The sequence below is a fragment of the Filobasidium floriforme genome, assembly GCF_021052385.1.
Source record: "Filobasidium floriforme strain CBS 6241 chromosome Unknown HD553scaffold_28, whole genome shotgun sequence".
Lineage (NCBI taxonomy): Eukaryota > Fungi > Basidiomycota > Tremellomycetes > Filobasidiales > Filobasidiaceae > Filobasidium > Filobasidium floriforme.
The window spans coordinates 386,674-404,065 of record NW_025763649.1 but is presented as its reverse complement, the minus strand read 5'-3'; the positions used below and the strand labels follow the sequence as shown (position 1 = coordinate 404,065).

The 17,392-nt window shown below is 53.8% G+C and overlaps 5 protein-coding genes across 5 annotated transcripts; 3 read left to right on the top strand and 2 right to left on the bottom strand.

The window, feature by feature from the left end:
• The first annotated feature begins 1,210 nt into the window (after positions 1-1,210).
• HD553DRAFT_148510 (uncharacterized protein) lies at positions 1,211-5,172 on the top strand. Its single transcript, XM_046176724.1, has 11 exons — positions 1,211-2,271; positions 2,361-2,485; positions 2,547-2,609; positions 2,714-2,783; positions 2,855-2,987; positions 3,049-3,232; positions 3,303-3,511; positions 3,579-3,750; positions 3,817-4,012; positions 4,080-4,728; positions 4,794-5,172. Exons 1-11 carry the CDS (start codon positions 1,457-1,459, stop codon positions 4,968-4,970), a joined length of 2,793 nt encoding a protein of 930 aa, XP_046032889.1. The 5' UTR covers positions 1,211-1,456; the 3' UTR covers positions 4,971-5,172.
• Positions 5,173-5,365: 193 nt separating this feature from the next.
• HD553DRAFT_346243 (uncharacterized protein) lies at positions 5,366-6,710 on the top strand (the record flags this gene model as incomplete). The annotated part of the gene is made up of 4 exons (XM_046183181.1): positions 5,366-5,450; positions 5,518-5,672; positions 5,741-6,633; positions 6,701-6,710. The coding sequence occupies 4 exons, from the start codon at positions 5,366-5,368 to the stop codon at positions 6,708-6,710; spliced, it is 1,143 nt and encodes a 380-aa protein (XP_046032888.1).
• Positions 6,701-8,921, bottom strand: HD553DRAFT_148492 (uncharacterized protein). Its single transcript, XM_046176723.1, has 6 exons — positions 8,786-8,921; positions 8,482-8,712; positions 8,137-8,399; positions 7,967-8,062; positions 7,719-7,887; positions 6,701-7,633 (listed from the first exon to the last, which is right to left on the bottom strand). Exons 1-6 carry the CDS (start codon positions 8,874-8,876, stop codon positions 6,789-6,791), a joined length of 1,695 nt encoding a protein of 564 aa, XP_046032887.1. The 5' UTR covers positions 8,877-8,921; the 3' UTR covers positions 6,701-6,788.
• A 240-nt stretch (positions 8,922-9,161) lies between these two features.
• On the bottom strand, positions 9,162-11,435 carry HD553DRAFT_148468 (uncharacterized protein). Its single transcript, XM_046176722.1, has 2 exons — positions 10,727-11,435; positions 9,162-10,549 (listed from the first exon to the last, which is right to left on the bottom strand). Exons 1-2 carry the CDS (start codon positions 11,221-11,223, stop codon positions 9,202-9,204), a joined length of 1,845 nt encoding a protein of 614 aa, XP_046032886.1. The 5' UTR covers positions 11,224-11,435; the 3' UTR covers positions 9,162-9,201.
• Positions 11,436-13,336: 1,901 nt separating this feature from the next.
• Positions 13,337-13,981, top strand: HD553DRAFT_346240 (uncharacterized protein; the record flags this gene model as incomplete). The annotated part of the gene is made up of 1 exon (XM_046183180.1): positions 13,337-13,981. One exon carries the CDS (start codon positions 13,337-13,339, stop codon positions 13,979-13,981), a length of 645 nt encoding a protein of 214 aa, XP_046032885.1.
• Positions 13,982-17,392: the final 3,411 nt, after the last annotated feature.

Genomic DNA, 17,392 nt, shown 5'->3' with positions numbered 1-17,392 from the left:
ATTTCAAGATACTCAAGACGCGAGACGCGATGTGAAACGGGCCGCCCTCAGGTCTCGGGTCGATCACTCCGATCACTCCGCGACCCGCGAAGGTCGGACTCTCGAGATTGATCGACGTAGGATGGGTTGTGATCCATGTTCCATGACGCGTTCATCGGATCTTTTTCGAGGTCTTCTAGTGTATTTTTAGTCTCCGTCCCGTTTCCCCCGCCTGCTCATCAGCCTCCCCTGCGTGACGAGTACGGAAGTTCGGTAGTTCGAAGTGGCTTTTTATCGCGTGTTCGCCGCCGCCGCCTTCTCCCCTCTGCGATCGAGATCGACTGTCCAGTGTCCGGATGCAAAATATGATAGGAAGGCTAGGGCATACGTACGTTTTCAAACCTGTACTGTACGTACTGTACTTCATCAAGCGAAGCAACCGACGATTAGTGCCAACGCCAGCCAGCGAATAGCAAGTAGCAAGCAGTTGATACAGCCATGTAGCCATGCTAGCTGATAGCAATCCGGGATCAACGTGGTTTCTTGTCCCGACAGGCGACGTCGTATAGCACGCCGCACGTTGTAATATCCATTCGCTAGCTCGATCAGGTTGTGATTTCTCCGAGTTGTCGGCGCTCTAGATCCACGCTCTCGTATTGGCACTTGCGGGCCAAATTGTGACTGTACACGGCCTTAATTGCTAATCGCCTAGGGGATCTTCCTCCTTGCAATCTGTGCTGCACTGTAAATCGTATTGTACACCTCGGTCAAAGGAGCCAGCACGGAGCGGTAGCGTGGTGCATCATCATCCGATCATCATCATCACCAACCTTCGCCTCGTGGCTCGTGTTCGCGGTTCCCAACCCAAACTCGCCGACCCGGAAGGAAACTTTTGGACGAACAACCTTCCCACCTCGACCTTTTGACAACGATAATCAATCCAACTCGACTGGACCAGAGGTGCTGTTTTGTTGCTCTCTTCATAATTGTCTACTCTGCCACTCTCGAACTCGGACGGATCATAATCGCCACATTGGAGCAATACCGATTACTAGCTTACTAGCTCGCAACCAGCAAGATTGAACAAACGGGGGTAGATACACAACAACACCTTCGAGATAATCCAGCTCGGACCGCACCTTCTTGTCTTGCCTCATCTCGACTACGGACACTTCACCTCATCCCGGGCGGCTCGATCGATCTGGATCCAGGTCTAGGTGGTCCGGCGGTGTAACCTGCTTGGCTTGGCTTGCCACTCGACTCGCACCCGCTATCACCGCCTCACAGTCTCCCGACTACTCCTACCTTTCCTCAATTGGAGAGACGTCCCGGGCTTCTTAATCAAGCTTGCGGTACACCGACCTGACTCATATCAAAGACACTTCATCGGGAGAAGAAGCCAGGTCGCAGGCTCGCTCTGAAGATCCAACATAAAGCATCCAGCACTATCGATTAGTCAGCACTCGATTGTTCGGCCATGTGTGCAGGTTCAGGAGGACTACATTCGAGCGGGCCGCTTGATAAACAACACGTCGCACCCCCTTCGAGGCCTTGTCTACAGACGACCGAGTCCATCGCTCCTTACTCCTCTTCACCTTCCTCCCCTTCGTCCTCTTCCTTGCCTTCGGGGTCGTCGTTGGCAAGCGACACTCATGGAAAATCTCAAATGACTATGGATTCGAATTTGAAGTCGAAGACGAATAGCGAACCGGCGGCACCTTCGGGGCATGGTTCTCAGATTTCCAAAGTCTGGGCTAGACCGACATTCAACGAGATCAGACGGGAGGTGCATTTCCCTAGACATCCTTTTGCTAGGAAGGGGCGGGCGGATGCAGGGTCGGCGAACGGCGAGGGGTCGGGAACGGGTTCAGGGTTCTCTTCGAGTTCAGGGTCAGGCTCAAATCCAGGCTCGGGGTCAGGTCTAGCCACATCAGCACCGCCACCCGACCCAGACCTTCCCGCCGCTACCCCGGAAGAGATCGTCAACTGGATCGTCTCCCACTGCCGTATCCTCTGGGGTCCGATCCAAGACCTCCTCGGATACTCTCCCGCAGAAATCGAACCTACTCTGGAATGGTGGTCCGCCCATATCCACCCTGACGATCTTCCCCGGTTGCAAAAAGAGATCGGCGAGTACTGTGCGCCACACGAGAATAGGGGCGCGGCGGAATCGAGGTTGTGGAACGGGGTTTATCGGTTCAAGAAGAAGGATGGCGGGTGGGTCACGATCGGGGATAGGATGAATACCGTCAGGGATGAAGAAGGGTATCCGACATATGCGGAGAGCTATATGTGAGTCGATCTTCATCCTAGGTCGTAATGATGGCCTGGTCAGGGTGGCTGCGACGTCGAGCTAATGATGTTCCGGGCTCGACGACTAGGTACGATCATAATATGAGGCTGGACGAGAGGTCGAGATTGAAGTCGATCGGCAACGAGAACGATTTCCAGATCGTCTGCGGGAACATGTACAGCGCGATCTTTATGATGAACAGTTCGGGATACGGTGAGCATGTGCGAGGGATATCAGGAGCTGACGTGGGAGCTGACGGAGGAATCGATCGCAGTGACTTTTATGAATGCCGCAGCGGAACGGTTGACGGGTTTCAAGTACGAAGAGATTTCAAAAGGTGCGCTCCCGGTCTAAGCGTTAGTTGACTAAGACGCGGAACGAAAGAAGCTGATTCAAGATATTCGTTGCGTTTACCCTTGGATGGATGGATTGATGATATAGTGACCTTCCACGAGGCGGTACATTCGTTACGGCCTGACGGGTCGGCGTATCCGATCTCGCAATGTCCTATGTGAGTCCTACCGAAGTTCGAGCGCGTCCGCCTTGAAGCAGGCAACTGATGCATTTGAGGTTGCGTTGCAGATATCTGGCCCAGGTGGAAAACACAAAGCTTACCAACGCCCCGGAGGTGTTTGTCGATCGGGATGGAAGGTTCTTCCCGGTAGTCTATTCCGTTGCACCACTACACGGTGGATACCAGCATGGTGCCGTCATTGTGAGTGTACACGAATCAGGCTCGTCTTTCGGACTGATCTGACGAGGATGCGCTTCAACAGGAATTCCGGGACGTCTCGGAAGAGGTGCGATTGGAGGAGGATAGGATGAAGGCCCTGCGGCAGAACGAACAAAAGTCGGCCAAGATCAAGCAGGAAGAATTCTTGAGACAAAACATGGCCGTCTTTACGGACTTTCTGTGTCACGAGGTGCGGAATCCACTGCATGGGATCGCAGCCAACAAGAGTGGGTCATCGATCTTTGGTTTCGCCGTCACAAGCAGATAACTGATCACCCCGATCTATTGTCGAATCAGACTTTCTTCTGGAGTCGATACAACAGCTCGAGGACGTACTTAAACCGTTCATCCAGCAAGAGGAGAATGGAGCATCGGCATCGAACGGGGATTCATCGAAGCCTTCAGTTAAAGAGGGATCCAAGTCATTGTTCGCTTCGATGCGAGGATACCTGCAAGCGATCGACGAATGTGCTGCGCATCAGGGAATGATTCTGAACAGTGTACTGGTGAGCTTGTTGTGCTTGCTTCGATCGATCTCCGCAGATGAAAAGCTCAAACTCAATGCGTCTACAGGACTTGTCTCGCTTGGAAATGGGTGCGCTGAAATTGTGCAAGGAACCCTTCTCGCCATATGAAATCGCAATGCAAGCCGTCAAGATGTCCCGGGCGCAGGCAGAAGGACGAAACGTCAAGATCGAGCTTGTAGCGGACGAGGAGACAAAGGCGATGATCGTCAAGGGTGATCGTAAGTATGATGCGGCTTGAGGAGTCGATGACCATCACGCTCAACTTGCCTAATGGGACACAACAGCGACGCCGGTGCGGCAAGTCTTCTTGAATCTCATCGGAAACGGCGTCAAGTTCTCGCACGCTGGAGGCACAGTGACCGCCAAGATGAAATTGCAGCAACATGATCACACGGACAAATATAGGATGGAAGGCTCTATTCAGGATGAGGGGGTTGGGATGACGCCGGTAGAGGTTGGCAGGCTGTTTCAGCGGTTCGCGTGAGTCAGAATCGATCGAGGAAGCCCCCAGTCGCTTGGGCTCATGCATATCATTTGCGCCTGACAGTCAAGCGAACCAACGCGTGTCCGAGGTGTATGGCGGCTCTGGCCTGGGACTATCCATCAGCAAAGAGCTGCTCAAGCTGATGGAAGGAGAGCTGAACGTTCAGAGCGAAAAGGGGCAAGGATCACAATTCATGTTCACCGCCAAGTTTGGCAAGCTGTCAAAGGTCGAGCTGGAAGAGTTCCGTAACAAGAATTCGAGACCTGCCACCCCGACCATTGACGGCGCTGGTACCGTAACGCAGAACAGGAAACGCGGTGTCAAACCCGCTCGGCGCAGGTTCACCCATATCCTTGCCGCCGAAGATAACGCTTTGAACCGGCAGATCTTGGCGAAATACCTCCAAAAGTGCGACCATCTGACGCTCGTTAACGACGGGCAGCAAGCTGTCGATTACTACAAGGAGCATTCTCACGAGATCGACATCATCATCATGGACCAAGAGATGCCACTGTTGGACGGGCGGCAGGCTACCAAGCTGATCAGGGAGCACGAGAAGGAACTCGAGGCTGCAGAAACGAAGACTACGGACGAACAGGAGTTGCAAGTCGGGCCGGGGCAAAGACGGAAGCGGAAAGAATGGCTGCACCGGGTACCTATCATCGCCTTATCTGGGAATGTACGGTCGGAACAGATTGCGGTAGCCAAAGAGGTGAGTCCTGTCGAGTGTGGTAGTGGCAGCGATATCATGGGCCTGACGGAGAACTCAAATCGCAGGCTGGGATGGATGATTATCTGAACAAACCCTGCAGCAAGACGGCTCTCGAGACGATGTTGGCGAAGTGGGAAGAAGTCATCCTCGGCCCGGACGAGGAACTCAATAAGGAGAAGGCATCCGAACAGCAACAAGACACGCATTCGTCGACCACTAAGACGAAACAGGATCCAGCATAATATGTACACAACGTGCTAAGCGCGTTGAGGAAGAGGCACAAATGCATAGACTACACAGGTCCTCAGATTACAAACAGACATCGCGCATCATCACACATCAGGGACAGGCATCAAATCAACAATTGTAGAGCACAGACAATAGTTGTACCTACCACATATACCCCCTGTCGCATCGTATACGATCATTTTCGTTCCATCGAAGTTGACCGGGTCCTCTTGCCTTCATCCGCTGCAAGGTACTGGCGGACTTGACCGTCATCGCGCGACGCCGGGACCGTTGAGCTGAAAGTGGCATCACAGCTTTGGTTCATCATATCGATCATATGATTGTATCCTCTGAACATCTTGCAATACTGCAAGTCAACCACCCTTGCCATCGTACTAGCCCGCTCAGTATGAGCGAGATTCAGAATGTAGCGATCGTGTCTCACGAGGTCAAGAAGGACGAGGCAAAACCGTTTGTGACGTACAATGTCAAGGGTTCGTATTGGACGACCTCCTGATCTTACCTTGATGCCAGCCGCTCATTGATATCTTCCATATACAGTCTCGACTGCCACCCGATCATGGACCGTCCAGAGGAGATACAACGATTTCTGTGCCTTGCATGCCGAGCTGAAGTCGTCAACGGGCAAGGAACCCCCGGCACCGCTTCCGCCGAAGCACTCGTTCCGCTGGACCAGAAGTATTGATGACGCCAGGGTGAGTTGTTAGCTGACGTATCTTGTTGTCCAGCCGTGCTCAACTCCTCTGCCTCCGTATTCTCGCAGCTTATCTCGGAACGTCGGACAGGGTTGCAGGAATACCTTCAAAAGATCTTGGCTTGTAAAGACCCTCGATGGAGATTGGCCTTTGGCTTTCTCGATTTCCTCGCCGTCCCGGCCAATCTCCCCGGGGCCAGCTCGCGAACAAACGACTCGACGGCGGATAAGCTGGCTCGGTATATACCCTCATCACAACCTCAGGGTGGGCAGGTTCAGTTCACCTCGTCCAGCTGGATGACGGAGCACAACGCGCTACAACAATCGTTACGGACCGTCCGAGCGAGCCTTTTGAAGCGGGACGCGTTGGCTGGAATGGGAGATGCAGGGGCCTCCAGGTCTGCCAATATCGAGGCAAAGCGCAGTCTGAAAGAACTCAAGGTCAGGATGGAGTCGCTCGACAAGGGCCTGGAAGCTGTCGAGGGGCTCGGTCAAGGGGAGCGTTCCCGGCGAGAGGGAATGATCATCAGCCTCAAGGACGAGGTCGGGAACGTGGACAAGATGGCTGAAGCGGGCGTCCGGGTGGCATCAAACCAGTCTGCTAGTACCAGTATGGGCCGATCTGGAACGCCTGTGAATGAGAACGATCGAAAGGCCTTGTTGGGCGGGGCAGCATCTCGGCCAGCAGGTCGAGTATTCGGTGCTGTCGCTCATCAAGCACCTCAGGAGACAGCAGAGACCCGGCCGTTGGACGATCAAGGTCTGGTGCAGCTCCAGCAGCATCAGATGGACAGCCAGGACTCTCAGCTCGAGCAACTGTCTTCAGTCTTGCAGCGACAGCTGAGGCTCGGCCAGGATATCGGCAAGGAGATTGGCGAGCAGAACGACATGTTGGACGATTTGAGCGCTCAGGTCGACAAGACCGGTGGCAAGCTGGGCCGTGCCAAGAGACAGATGAATAGGTGAGTCGAGTGTCTGCTCATCACGTGTCAGCGCAACGAGCTGATAAGATCAAGAACTCCTTTCCAGACTCGGTTGATCGCGGTTCATATTTGGGTATAATGTCATGATTCTTGGTTGTATACAGTAGTTGCACCCATACCTCTCGCAGCATACATCATGCTCCGACAATGCTCGACACCCATCGGAACCACCCGTTCTCGACCTGTATCGCCGGTACAACCGGCTCGTCCTGGTTAAGATCTCCGCGATCGCGCTTGGCCCCGGCATACATCGCTCGGACAAAGTCGACGTCCACCCAACTCCATGCACTCAACCCCAAGGCGGCCATGTCTTCCTTGGACAACGCTCGTTTGTAGCCGACCTTTTCGATTTTGCTGGCGAGTCGTGTCGCCCGTCTCCGGAAGACGTCCAGGGCGGCAATGGTCCGTCGTATACCCTGTCCCGTATACTCCGGTGGTATATCGTCGGCGGCATCTTGATCGTCCTCTTCCCCGTCGCTGTCCAAGCTCGCCAGCCCCTCCTGGCCGTCCTGGGGTAGACGTATATACCCAGTCCCACTCGAATGATCGTGATCCCCCCGTACACCCTTCCCGACAGCCATCGCGCAAAACCCCCAACAGACCTCGCACAACGTCGCATAAGCCCCATAGGCATACCCCCAGACTCCTGTAGAGCTCGTAACTGATGTCTCCCGCTCGACGTCTTCTTTCGCAATGACGCTTTGGACGTCTTTCCAGAGAGCCTTGTCCGAAAATGTATGCGAGATCGATTTGGTGTAGATGGTCGGTTTCGAGCTGGAGGGCAGTTGTATGGTGCTAGATTCAGCTTCAGGGATGAAACGAGCGCGCATGGTCGTTGATCCTCCGGCCAACGTAGATGTAGATATAGATAAGAAGTTGTCGTGCGCATCATCGGAAATGGCGGGCAAGGGGTTGGAACCTAGATCTACTAGCAAGTCCCACATCTGCGGTCGATCTTTGAAGATGGCGTCCGAGGTGCCTGCGATCCAGAGCACGAGCAGGTTTTGGGTCAGCAAGTGGTATCACTGTGACCAGCTCGGTCTCTCGGTCCGACAGCTACTCACAAGCCACCCATCTCCCCTTGACGTTCTGCACTTTCGCCATATCCATCAACCCTATCGACCCTAAGAACACAGACGGGTCGTCTTCCGACTCTGTTCGAGTCTGGCCGAGTAACCAGGTACACCAGGCGGCTTTACAAGCGGGTTCCAGCGGGGTGTGCGAGAAGAACAGCTGCAGCGTCATCAGAGAGGTCAGCCTTGAGAACAATCGGATTGAAACCAGAATGGGCAGGGCTGGGGCGCGGACTTACGATCCTGCGGTCCGTCATTGCGTATTTCCAGAGCGTACATGCGTTGATATCAAAGTACCTCCAAAGATGATCAAAGTAGTGTATAGGATGGTCCGTCTGTATATCGATATCGCATATTTAGCGCAGTGGAATGTGAAGCGTCGACGCTTCCAAAGAAAAAAGATACGTACTGAGAGGGCCTTGGACCCGTTTTTCAGATCTTGCAGTGCAAACTTGTTCGAACCCGACCCTATCGACGTAGGCGCGGACGTTGTTGATGACGTCCGATGTTGAGTCCAGAAAGGGTCGAGCAGGTCGTCCAGCCATGCCTGGCGAGTAATTTCCCCCTGAGATCCTGTTAGGGAATAGTCCCATTCGTTGGATATACGGGCGACTAGATCTTGGAGTCCAGTGAGCGGTGGGAACTCGGGGAAGCCGGTCGTGCTACTCGTCCCTACAACCAAGAAGTGTTGAATGCATATGCGCAGCGTGAGCTTAGAGACAGAACGAGGAAGACGACAAACCTGAAGGCTTACCCATCAAGATTCCCAGACTTAGCATCAACCTCCCTCTTCCTCCTGTCGAGCTCCCCGCCACCTTGATCTCATCCTCATCGAGCTCCTTGTTGTGAAACACGGTTATCCCCAACCGGCCCGCTCGTCCTGGAGAGCTCGTGGAGGCATGATCAAAGTAGAACGTATCGGTCTCGACCGAGTGCAAGCCAGACGGAAGAGCTTGAAACTCGATTCCATCTAGACTGTCCACGCCTGTGGAGAAGAACAGGATGTTTCCAGTTAACAAACGAAATTAGAACTGCAATTCGGCTGCGAAAGTGCTCACCATCTCGAGACCGTTTCCAGATCAAGGACTGTCCCTTGTGATCGTCAAATAGCGCCAAGAACAGCGCATCGATGGCGATGACATTAGACATGGTTCAGCGCACTGTGAACTGGCAAGGTTGTACCGATTGTCAAGGATATCATGACATCAAATGTTCATGGTCTGCGATGAGATGTTCTCTACAAAGGGCAAAGTCGTTCGTTCGCTCGGTGATACCTCCACCTTCTTCGGCGCAATCCGGAGTCACTCACGAGGGGAGATCTCAAGCATTTCTCTATCGATACAATCTGGGTTACAACCAAAATCCTCCTCCTGGGAGTTACAAATTACCGTATAATCTACCAGAGCCAAGTCGCTTACACAACCCTAAATATAAGAGAAGAAATTATCAGAAAAGACGCTCCTGTTTTTCCTGGTTACTGAGCCCGATGCGCGTCCCCAAAGACGTCATCGTCATCATCTTCCTCCCGGTTCGTCGCCCGACCAGCCTGTCCATCTCGTTCCCTCTGCCGAGTCCTCCTCCCAAACTCGCTCCCGTTCACCCAACTCTCGTCGTCCCCTAACACCCGGTCCGAACCCGCCATGATCGTCCCCTCGTCATCCGAATCCTCGACCTCGCTATCCGACCACCCTTGGAACGATCCGGTCCCGTTCCGAACGGTCAGACCAGGTAAGCCCTGGTTATTGGCCCTAGCGGCGATCCTGGCCCACTCGTCGCCGATGTGTAGAGTCCGATCATCGCCCCGCTGGAAAGAAGCCTCTGTCTGAGGGTTCGAACGTTCAGATTGCCCTCCTTCCGAGGCAGGCGGGTGAAGCATACTGGAAGGAGTCGAAGAGAGGGTTGATTCCGCCAAGCTGGACTGTGAAGACTGATGATGAAGCGTCGGGCGGCGGAGTAGTTGAGGATCGGCAAACGGATCCCTAGGCACCAACGTCGAACGCCCGCCGGAAGAGTTTGAGCCGGTTCCAAAGGCAGGCTCGAGGTAAGCCAAGGCCGATCCAGATCCCCTCGAGAGCGAAGGAGACAACCTCGACCTAAAGTTCGGGTCCATCCCGCTCAACATGGCCCTCTCGTACGTCCCGCCCTCGATCTCCTCGTAAGCCGGCGGTCCGTTCGAAGACCCCAGGCTGCTCCCCGTCAACGTCCTCGCGATGGAGTCACCGTCCACGGCGAAAGCGTCGTCGTCCGTCGAGAGCGTAGAGAAACTGTGCGTCCGGTTCCGGGTCGTTTCCGGGTGAGTGCCGGTGGCGAGGGCGGCATTGGCCATCATGGCAGGCAATGTGAACGGGGTGACGGTCCCCTCCTCGATCGACATGGTCTCTATCCTCGGCTCATCCTCTTCGTCCACGCTCAGTCTTCGGGTAAAATTCGTAGCAGAACCAGAACCGTTCCCCAGGCTCGGACTGGGCGTGCTGTTGAGCGCCGTTGTCGAGGTCGTTCCCGCCGAGACACCCGGCGCAGTTGTGGTCGAGGCGGACAACAACCCCCTCCCGCTCCCCAACGTCCCCGATCCCAGCCCAACCTGAGCCATATCGACGTTCAACCTACTCAACCTCCCCCTTTCCCTCTCCGCATTGCTCCTGCTCCTATTCCTATTGTTGCCTTGGAGACCCTTTTCCCTGGTCGGCGTCCCCGGTACATTCCCGTCGGCCGAGGCTCGGAGGCGTCGACGTCTTCGACGGTAGAACCAGCATCCCCCTAAGGAGGCGAGGAAACCGAGGACGATCGTTAGGACTACGGCGGTTATGATCGGGGTGAGGATGCTGTGTGAGGGTGTGGAAATTACGTTGCGGTTGGCGTGATTGGCATCCATCGTTGTGGATGTTGATGAAGTTGTGAGCAAAGAATTTGGAAGGAAAAGAAGAAGAGTTGAAAGTTCGGAGTATAAGCCATCCCGGTATCCTGGTCTCCCGCATATCGATCTCTCGAGAGAAACCCACCTCTTGTTCTTCTCCGTAATCTCCCTCTCGCTCCCCGTCTGTACAGGAACCCTCATGACCCTCTCACTCGTATAAACCCCTCCATTCGACGTCCACGTATACGGTTCCATCCCCAGCGTGTAGGTCACTCCAGAGAGGATCGTCGTAGCCCCGATAAGTCCGGAAGAATTGTACCCATTCCCTCCGGTGGAAGTGGGATAAGGGCTATACCCGGTCGTCGTGGACGTAGCGGTAAACGTCACCCCATTAGAATCGGTAGTGAGGTAATCGACGGTGGAAGTGTAATTATACCCATAATAATCCGATTCCGGGATGGACGTCGACACCTGATGGACGTTCTTGTCGATACTCCTCGTCGCCGTCCTCGTCGTCCCATAAGTCGTCAAAGAAGGTTTGGGGGTAGCCGTGCTGCTGGAACCGGAAGAGAGGGAGGGGGAAGGGTAGAGGACGATGGTGAATTTGCCAGGACCGATCTCGAAGACGGTCGTCACTGGCATCTTGGAGGGTAGGTCGATCCAGGGATGGGAAGGTGGAGGGAGGGTGTTGTGAGGGTGTGTATTATGTATGAAGCAGGTATCGATATGGTGTGTTATAGAGTATTAGAGGAGAAAGAGGTATCAAGAGTGTCGTCGACCAAGGACGGTGTGATGGTGGTCGATATGGCGATGATTGGGTCCCAGTTTGTGTTTGTGACTGACTCTCCCGCGCGAGGTCGATCCCCTTTGGACGCAGCGCAGTTCAGGTTCCGGGCTTTGCTTTCGGATTGAAATTGAGATGACTTCCCCCTCGTCGACGATACGGGACTACCTACACACGGCCAGGGAGGTGTTGTGACATGAAGTGTTGTCTTGGCTAATCAGAGATCAGAGAGACTGTGTGTGTGTATGCAAAGAGAGGACTGAAAATCCCAGAGAGAGAGAGGATGGGGTGGTCCGCAGTCCTCAGGAATGGAAGCTGGGAGCCGCGCGAGGGCAGCCTAAGCAGGGGAAAAGCAACCGAAAAGGGGGGAGTGTGGGATGTGGTCGTCATTTTAGATTACAACCTCCGCACCCTTGGTGTACACGCACACACCACATGTCACGATAGAATGCCAAAAGCGACCTATCAGCTATTAGATTGAAGGATATCAGCTTGCATCTCGCACTACACTCCGTAAACTCCTCGACTACAACCCAAACCAGACCTGACCTGACCTAGCATCCCCCCGATACTCAGCTGCGCGGACCCCCGAATTCGTCGTCGCCGATCATCGTTCCACCCACCCAGCCGAACTCCCCGCTTCTCCCCTGATTTTGGACGATTACGTTATCCCATCGGGACCAGAATACAGGCATCATCCTGTTTGTTTTATCACGTTGATCCTCCCACCTCCCTTTCTCGAAGTGTCTCTTGTCGACATCCATCTCGTTATTCTTACGACAGTAGTAAATGACCCATCCGTGGACCTGTAGTTCGAGATCTCGTATTCACATGTCACGTCCGTTTCGTTCTTACAGTCCCCGTCGTCCAGGCAAGGTGATCCCGCCCCCACGTATGAAGGCATCATCCCGAAGACGACTTCTATCTACTCCACCTGAATTCGCGACCCATTGGAGCTCGCACTTGGCTGATAAGGACGACAACTTTGGTCATAACAACATACAGAAGTTGGCGCCGATCGCGATAATTGTACTGCACACACCCAGCGAACGGGTCGGCGGCGAGGTCTGGCCGCAAGCGCAAGCGTACACGTCAACAGACCTCAGGCAGAACTGGTCCTGTCTATGTGTCGGGGACGGGATCTTCTTCGCTCGGAAAAGCTCGGTCGAGGAAGCGTTCATTTCGAGCCAGACACACATCCCCCGGCAAGGCTTCGCATCGTCAACGGCTGCAAAGTCCGCCTCGTCTAAGCAATGAGAGAACTCGGAGTCTGGTCAAACGATCAAATCGATGTAGTGATCGCCGGGGACGGGTGGACGGCTGGACAGACGTCACGCTCAAGGAGACTCGGCAAGAGCTCGCCGATCAATCGAAAAAGGCTCGGTCCCCCGGGCAGACGGCCAGAGAAGGATTTGAGCGTCCGGGAATGGAATGGAGCTGTCAAGTCGTGGGAAGACGCGGTAGCCGCATCTGTTTGCCAGGGAAGGAATTACACATCCAATTGATCTCCTCGCCTTACCAAACTACCTTGATGTATCTGTGCTGCTCCTGGCGTGCGACACGTATCGCAGTCTCGTATCAAAATGGTATCATTTCTCAATGACTCGGAAAGCAAAAGGAGTTCGAACTCTTTGTGTATCAACGAATCAACGAATCGCTAAACAGAGCGTCGATATTAAGGCATCGAATGCTGACAAGGGGCGACTCCGCCAGAAGACCGGTCGATCGTGAGGCCAGCTCAAAAAGTTGCGCCATATCGCTTCGATTGAACCTCGAATGCTCTACAAGAGGAAGAGCGAGGAGAATAGGAGCTTGACTTCCTTTCATAAGGCCTCCTGAGTCATGCGATATTGATGTCGTGACGCTCTCGTCGGCTGCAGGAGATACATGTATAAATTAGAGGAGGAGACAGGAGGCTGACCTACAGCATAGATGAGAAAAGCTCGAATTCACTAGATACTAGCCGTCGCCATGCCTCTGATCGAACCTCCGGACACTAGTACTATCGGACCCCCTCCTACTATCGAAAGCTCGACTGGTGCTCCACCTCTATCGCAGAGCATCTTCCCACCGGGATCCCTCCACCCTACCTTCTCTGGACTGACGTTGACCGTCCATCAGGATCCGACGAATTTCACTGAGGAAGATCTGGAGGGACGGCCATTGCTGGAAGTCCGGTTCCCTGATCCTGCGAGAGGCGACTTGGAAAGTGCAATCGAGACCGTCTCCCATCTGTCCTTGGGCGAGCAGGCAGAAGTGCTTGGGGTAATCAGGCGACAATGCAGCGGAGAGCATCGAAGGCGGATTTTGAACGCACGCAAAAAGATCCTACTCGATCTACACGCACGTATCGTAGATATCTGCCGAGACGCAACGGTAGAGGACTACAACAACGCTGTGGAAGAGGGCTATGATAATCCAGCAGACGCCGTGCTCGACCAGGTCACAGTCCACGTTTGGAGAGCCGTGGGAGAGACTGAATTCGAGATTCACTCCGATGACGTTAAACGATTGATTTACGCCATCTACCAGGTTATGCCTGTCCAAATGCATGACCTGAAGCTAAAAGATTTGTTGCTGACGGCCAGGGTCGACTCCGCGCCGTACCGCGGCTAAACACCCATTGTATGCCCATACTCTAGTGATGTTGTACACCCTATGCGAACCACTCAGACTTGTTCACCCAAAATGCATTTGCAACCCAACCCATGATTTATCGCCTTTAACGACAATATCTCGTAGAAGCAGTATATACGCGCTACCAGTCGATCGCTGACCTGTAATGTTGCCGGCAGCAGGGATCCGGATCTGATCGAACATCTCATGACGGCTTTCGGGATCCAAAATGCGCATATCCCCTTGACTAAGCAGCTGAATCTAGAATGGATCATATCCCCTTGTCATTCCATTTGGGTTTCATCAGCCTTGTCGAGATCAAGACTGAGGTCAAGGTCGCAAGCACAAACATACACGAACCTACCACAGGCGTGCGATTAACCGATGGTCTTCCCAGACCGCGTAAAACAGATCCCCGAAGTATCTCTCAAACGAAGTATAAACCTCGGCCTGATCCCTAGCATCGATCTCAGCCTGAACATCGACGCTTTGAGCACTCAGTGATGCTATTGTTTCCCTTCAAAGTGTCTCTCTCCGGACTGCTTGCGCCTTTCGACTTTCTCCTGTTTGACGAGGTTACCATTGGTCTTACCTTTGAGCTTCGGCGGTGCAGCGCTCGTCTTGAGTTGTCCAGGCCAATTGCAATGAATTTTATATTTCGTCTAGCTTGAGAAACAGACAGCTTCAACGTCAACTTGAAATATGCGTATGCCCGTTTGAAGCGGCGCAGAGTGATCGTCCACAGTGTCACGTCCAGACCCAGCTTCTATTTCATACCAGGATTTTACTGGAGGGGTGTATCGGCCGATTCTCAAGAATCTCTCAGGGCCCGGTCGCGAGTTCTATCTAGATTATAATTATTTTCTCACGAGTATCTGCGCGCAGATAGCGCGCTAGCGAGGTCGGATAGTTTGCCGTGGGTGATTGCGAGTTCTATCTGTTTGTGTTGTTTGCCTCCGCGCGGATACAAATAGCAGCCACGTCATCACGTGATATCTCAGACGATGCGTGTTTCATCTCAAGGTCTTGCCGAATTTTGCAGAATTTGGTGAACGGGTTAGTCAACACTTTAACAAAGCACCGGCCGAAGTTGTCCGAATTCGGCGATCGCTCGTAGATTGGCATGGCATAAGAAAAGAAACCAGCCTCGTAGTTACAAACCTCTATCACATATATACCGTATAATAACGGGCGAAGTCTTGATCTATAAAAACCCCTACCTGAACAGAGACTTCGCGAGAGAAATCAGGTAGTAAGGGACCCTATGCATTGAGCGGGGGTCTACCAAGAGGCACACTTAGTCGGAGTCGCTGGAGCTCTCATCTTCCGAAGAAGACGAAGAGTCCGAGGAGTCCGAGTCGGTGGTCTCTTCCTTGGGGGGCGCGGCCTTGATCGCCTTCTTACCCGATCCCGAACCCGAGGCGACCGGCTCGTCGATGTCCATGTCGTCATCGTAGTCCTCGACGGTCGCTCGCTGGTCGGGAGCAGCGATGGCCTTGCGCTTCTGAGGGGTGCTGGGCAAGTTGTCGAAGGCCGCGTCGAGGACGGCTTGGGTCTCGACGTCTTTGCGGCGGGGAGCCTTCATGCCCTGCTCGACTTCTCGGGCAACCTGCTCGCCTCGACTCTCATTCAACAGCCCGATCATCGATTTGCCGCTCTTGGAGGTTGCGTCGATCTTGGCTTGCTGAATCTCGAAGTAACGGTTCAGCGAGTCGTGGAGACCGGGGATACCGACGTCGGAGGCCTTGAGAATGTCGGTGACAGCCTGTACGAATTTTTCCAAATTCGGTCAGTCACGGATCGCGGAATCACTGGTTTGAATCAGAGAAAAACTCACCGCCATCATGTCGATAGCAATCGTCAACCCCTTCTTGCCCTTGACCTTCTTGCGAATCTTCTTGCCGATAGTTTGCAAGGTCTTCGCAGCACCGATGACGTGCTGGTTGACGAAGGCGCGCTGCATCTCCTTGAAGTCGCAAGCCTTGCCGCGATCAGCGCAGGCGGTGCAGGCGGTGAAGGGCCTTGTGGCGAAGCATCGCTGCTCCGGGTCATCCTTCTTCTTCCTGGCGCAGGGGGTGCACATGATGTGTTCGAACTCGACAACTGCTTTGCCCCCCTCCTTCGCGGTTCGAATGCTTCGTTCCTGAAGAGAGAAGCAATCGTACCGGTGTCAGTGATCAGTGCAAAAGACGCAGGACTCTGCCGAATTCGGCTGAATTCGGTAAGCGCCAACTCACCTCTCCGGTATAGACGCCGACGTCGTAGCCCGTTTGAGCGTTGAAGGTCTTATCGAAGTCGATCCCTCGGGCGAGCCAGAAATTTCGTCGGGCCGCAGTCATGTCGGGGGACGAATGAGGTCCCATCAAGCCGATACTCTTGGCCATGGCGTTCTTGTCCTTTTCGTTCGACATCTGGGCAGCCTCTTCGAGTTTCGCAAGAGCTCCTACCCAGTCGTAACCTTTCGTAAAGATCTATCGTTTGCAAATGAAGTTAGTACAACGATGAGGATGTGTAAAAGAGAGAGCACAGACTTACACAAACCTTGACAGGGTTCTTCCCGTCAAGGATCCAGGCATCCTCGAGGTTTTTAGACGGGAAGTCGGGGACGAGGGCCTTGACGTCGTCGTCGCTCTAAACGCAGAGAATAGGACGGAATTAGTATCATGTTCAAGCTGAAATGGAGCGAAAGATGGATAACTCACAGGGACAAGCTCCTCCACCTCCTTCTTCACCTCCCGCGCCATCTTCTCGGCCTTCCTCCTCCTCTTCTTCTCGGCCTTGGCCTTGGCCTTGGCGTTGGCCTCCGGCTCCTCGGTCGAGGAAAGCTGACGAAGTTTGCAGAATTCGTAAGCGCAAACCGATCACTCTCTAACAGGAATAACTCACCTCGATGACCTCCGCCTGCTTCGCCTTGGCCTTGTCCTTGCGTTTGTTCTTTGGAGGGATCTGCCGAAGTTTGCAGAATTCGGTAAGCCTTCGATTCCGACTTTGAAGCTAGCAAACACCCCAACTTACAGGCTCATCAATCTTCTCGGTCTTGACGATCACGTCGTCGTCGTCGGGGATGGGAGAGATACGAGCTCCTTGGTTGTCGTCGGGGATGGGGGAGATGCGAGCTCCTTGATTGACGGCGTCGGGTTCGGCTTGCTCATGGGCGAGGCGAGTTTCCGCTGCAAGTCGCTCCTTGGTAAGGATCTTTTCAAACTTAGCCGTCTTGAGAGACTTGCCGATGGCCTTCTGGACGTCCCGGTCTTCTTCCTCTTGGGTCTGAGCAAACTACCGAATTCGGCAAAATTCGGGAGAGTCAGTCGTTTACTCGGCAAAGAACGAAAGACAGGAGGGGAACAACCGACGGTGAAAGGAAGAAGGATCACGATCGTATTGTACTCACTCTCAGGTTCGGAAGAGTCG

Bases quoted from the DNA above. Each gene is read 5' to 3' on its own strand.
- HD553DRAFT_148510 (XM_046176724.1), top strand. From the start codon at position 1,457: ATGTGTGCAGGTTCAGGAGGACTACATTCGAGCGGGCCGCTTGATAAA. The intron at 2,272-2,360 runs GTGAGTCGATCT...CTCGACGACTAG, and splicing joins ACATATGCGGAGAGCTATAT to GTACGATCATAATATGAGGC. The intron at 2,784-2,854 runs GTGAGTCCTACC...GTTGCGTTGCAG, and splicing joins CCGATCTCGCAATGTCCTAT to ATATCTGGCCCAGGTGGAAA.
- HD553DRAFT_148492 (XM_046176723.1), bottom strand. From the start codon at position 8,876: ATGTCTAATGTCATCGCCATCGATGCGCTGTTCTTGGCGCTATTTGAC. The intron at 8,063-8,136 runs GTACGTATCTTT...ATCGATATACAG, and splicing joins ACGGGTCCAAGGCCCTCTCA to ACGGACCATCCTATACACTA. The intron at 7,888-7,966 runs GTAAGTCCGCGC...ATGACGCTGCAG, and splicing joins CAATGACGGACCGCAGGATC to CTGTTCTTCTCGCACACCCC.
- HD553DRAFT_148468 (XM_046176722.1), bottom strand. From the start codon at position 11,223: ATGCCAGTGACGACCGTCTTCGAGATCGGTCCTGGCAAATTCACCATC. The intron at 10,550-10,726 runs GTGGGTTTCTCT...ACCCTCACACAG, and splicing joins ATTACGGAGAAGAACAAGAG to CATCCTCACCCCGATCATAA.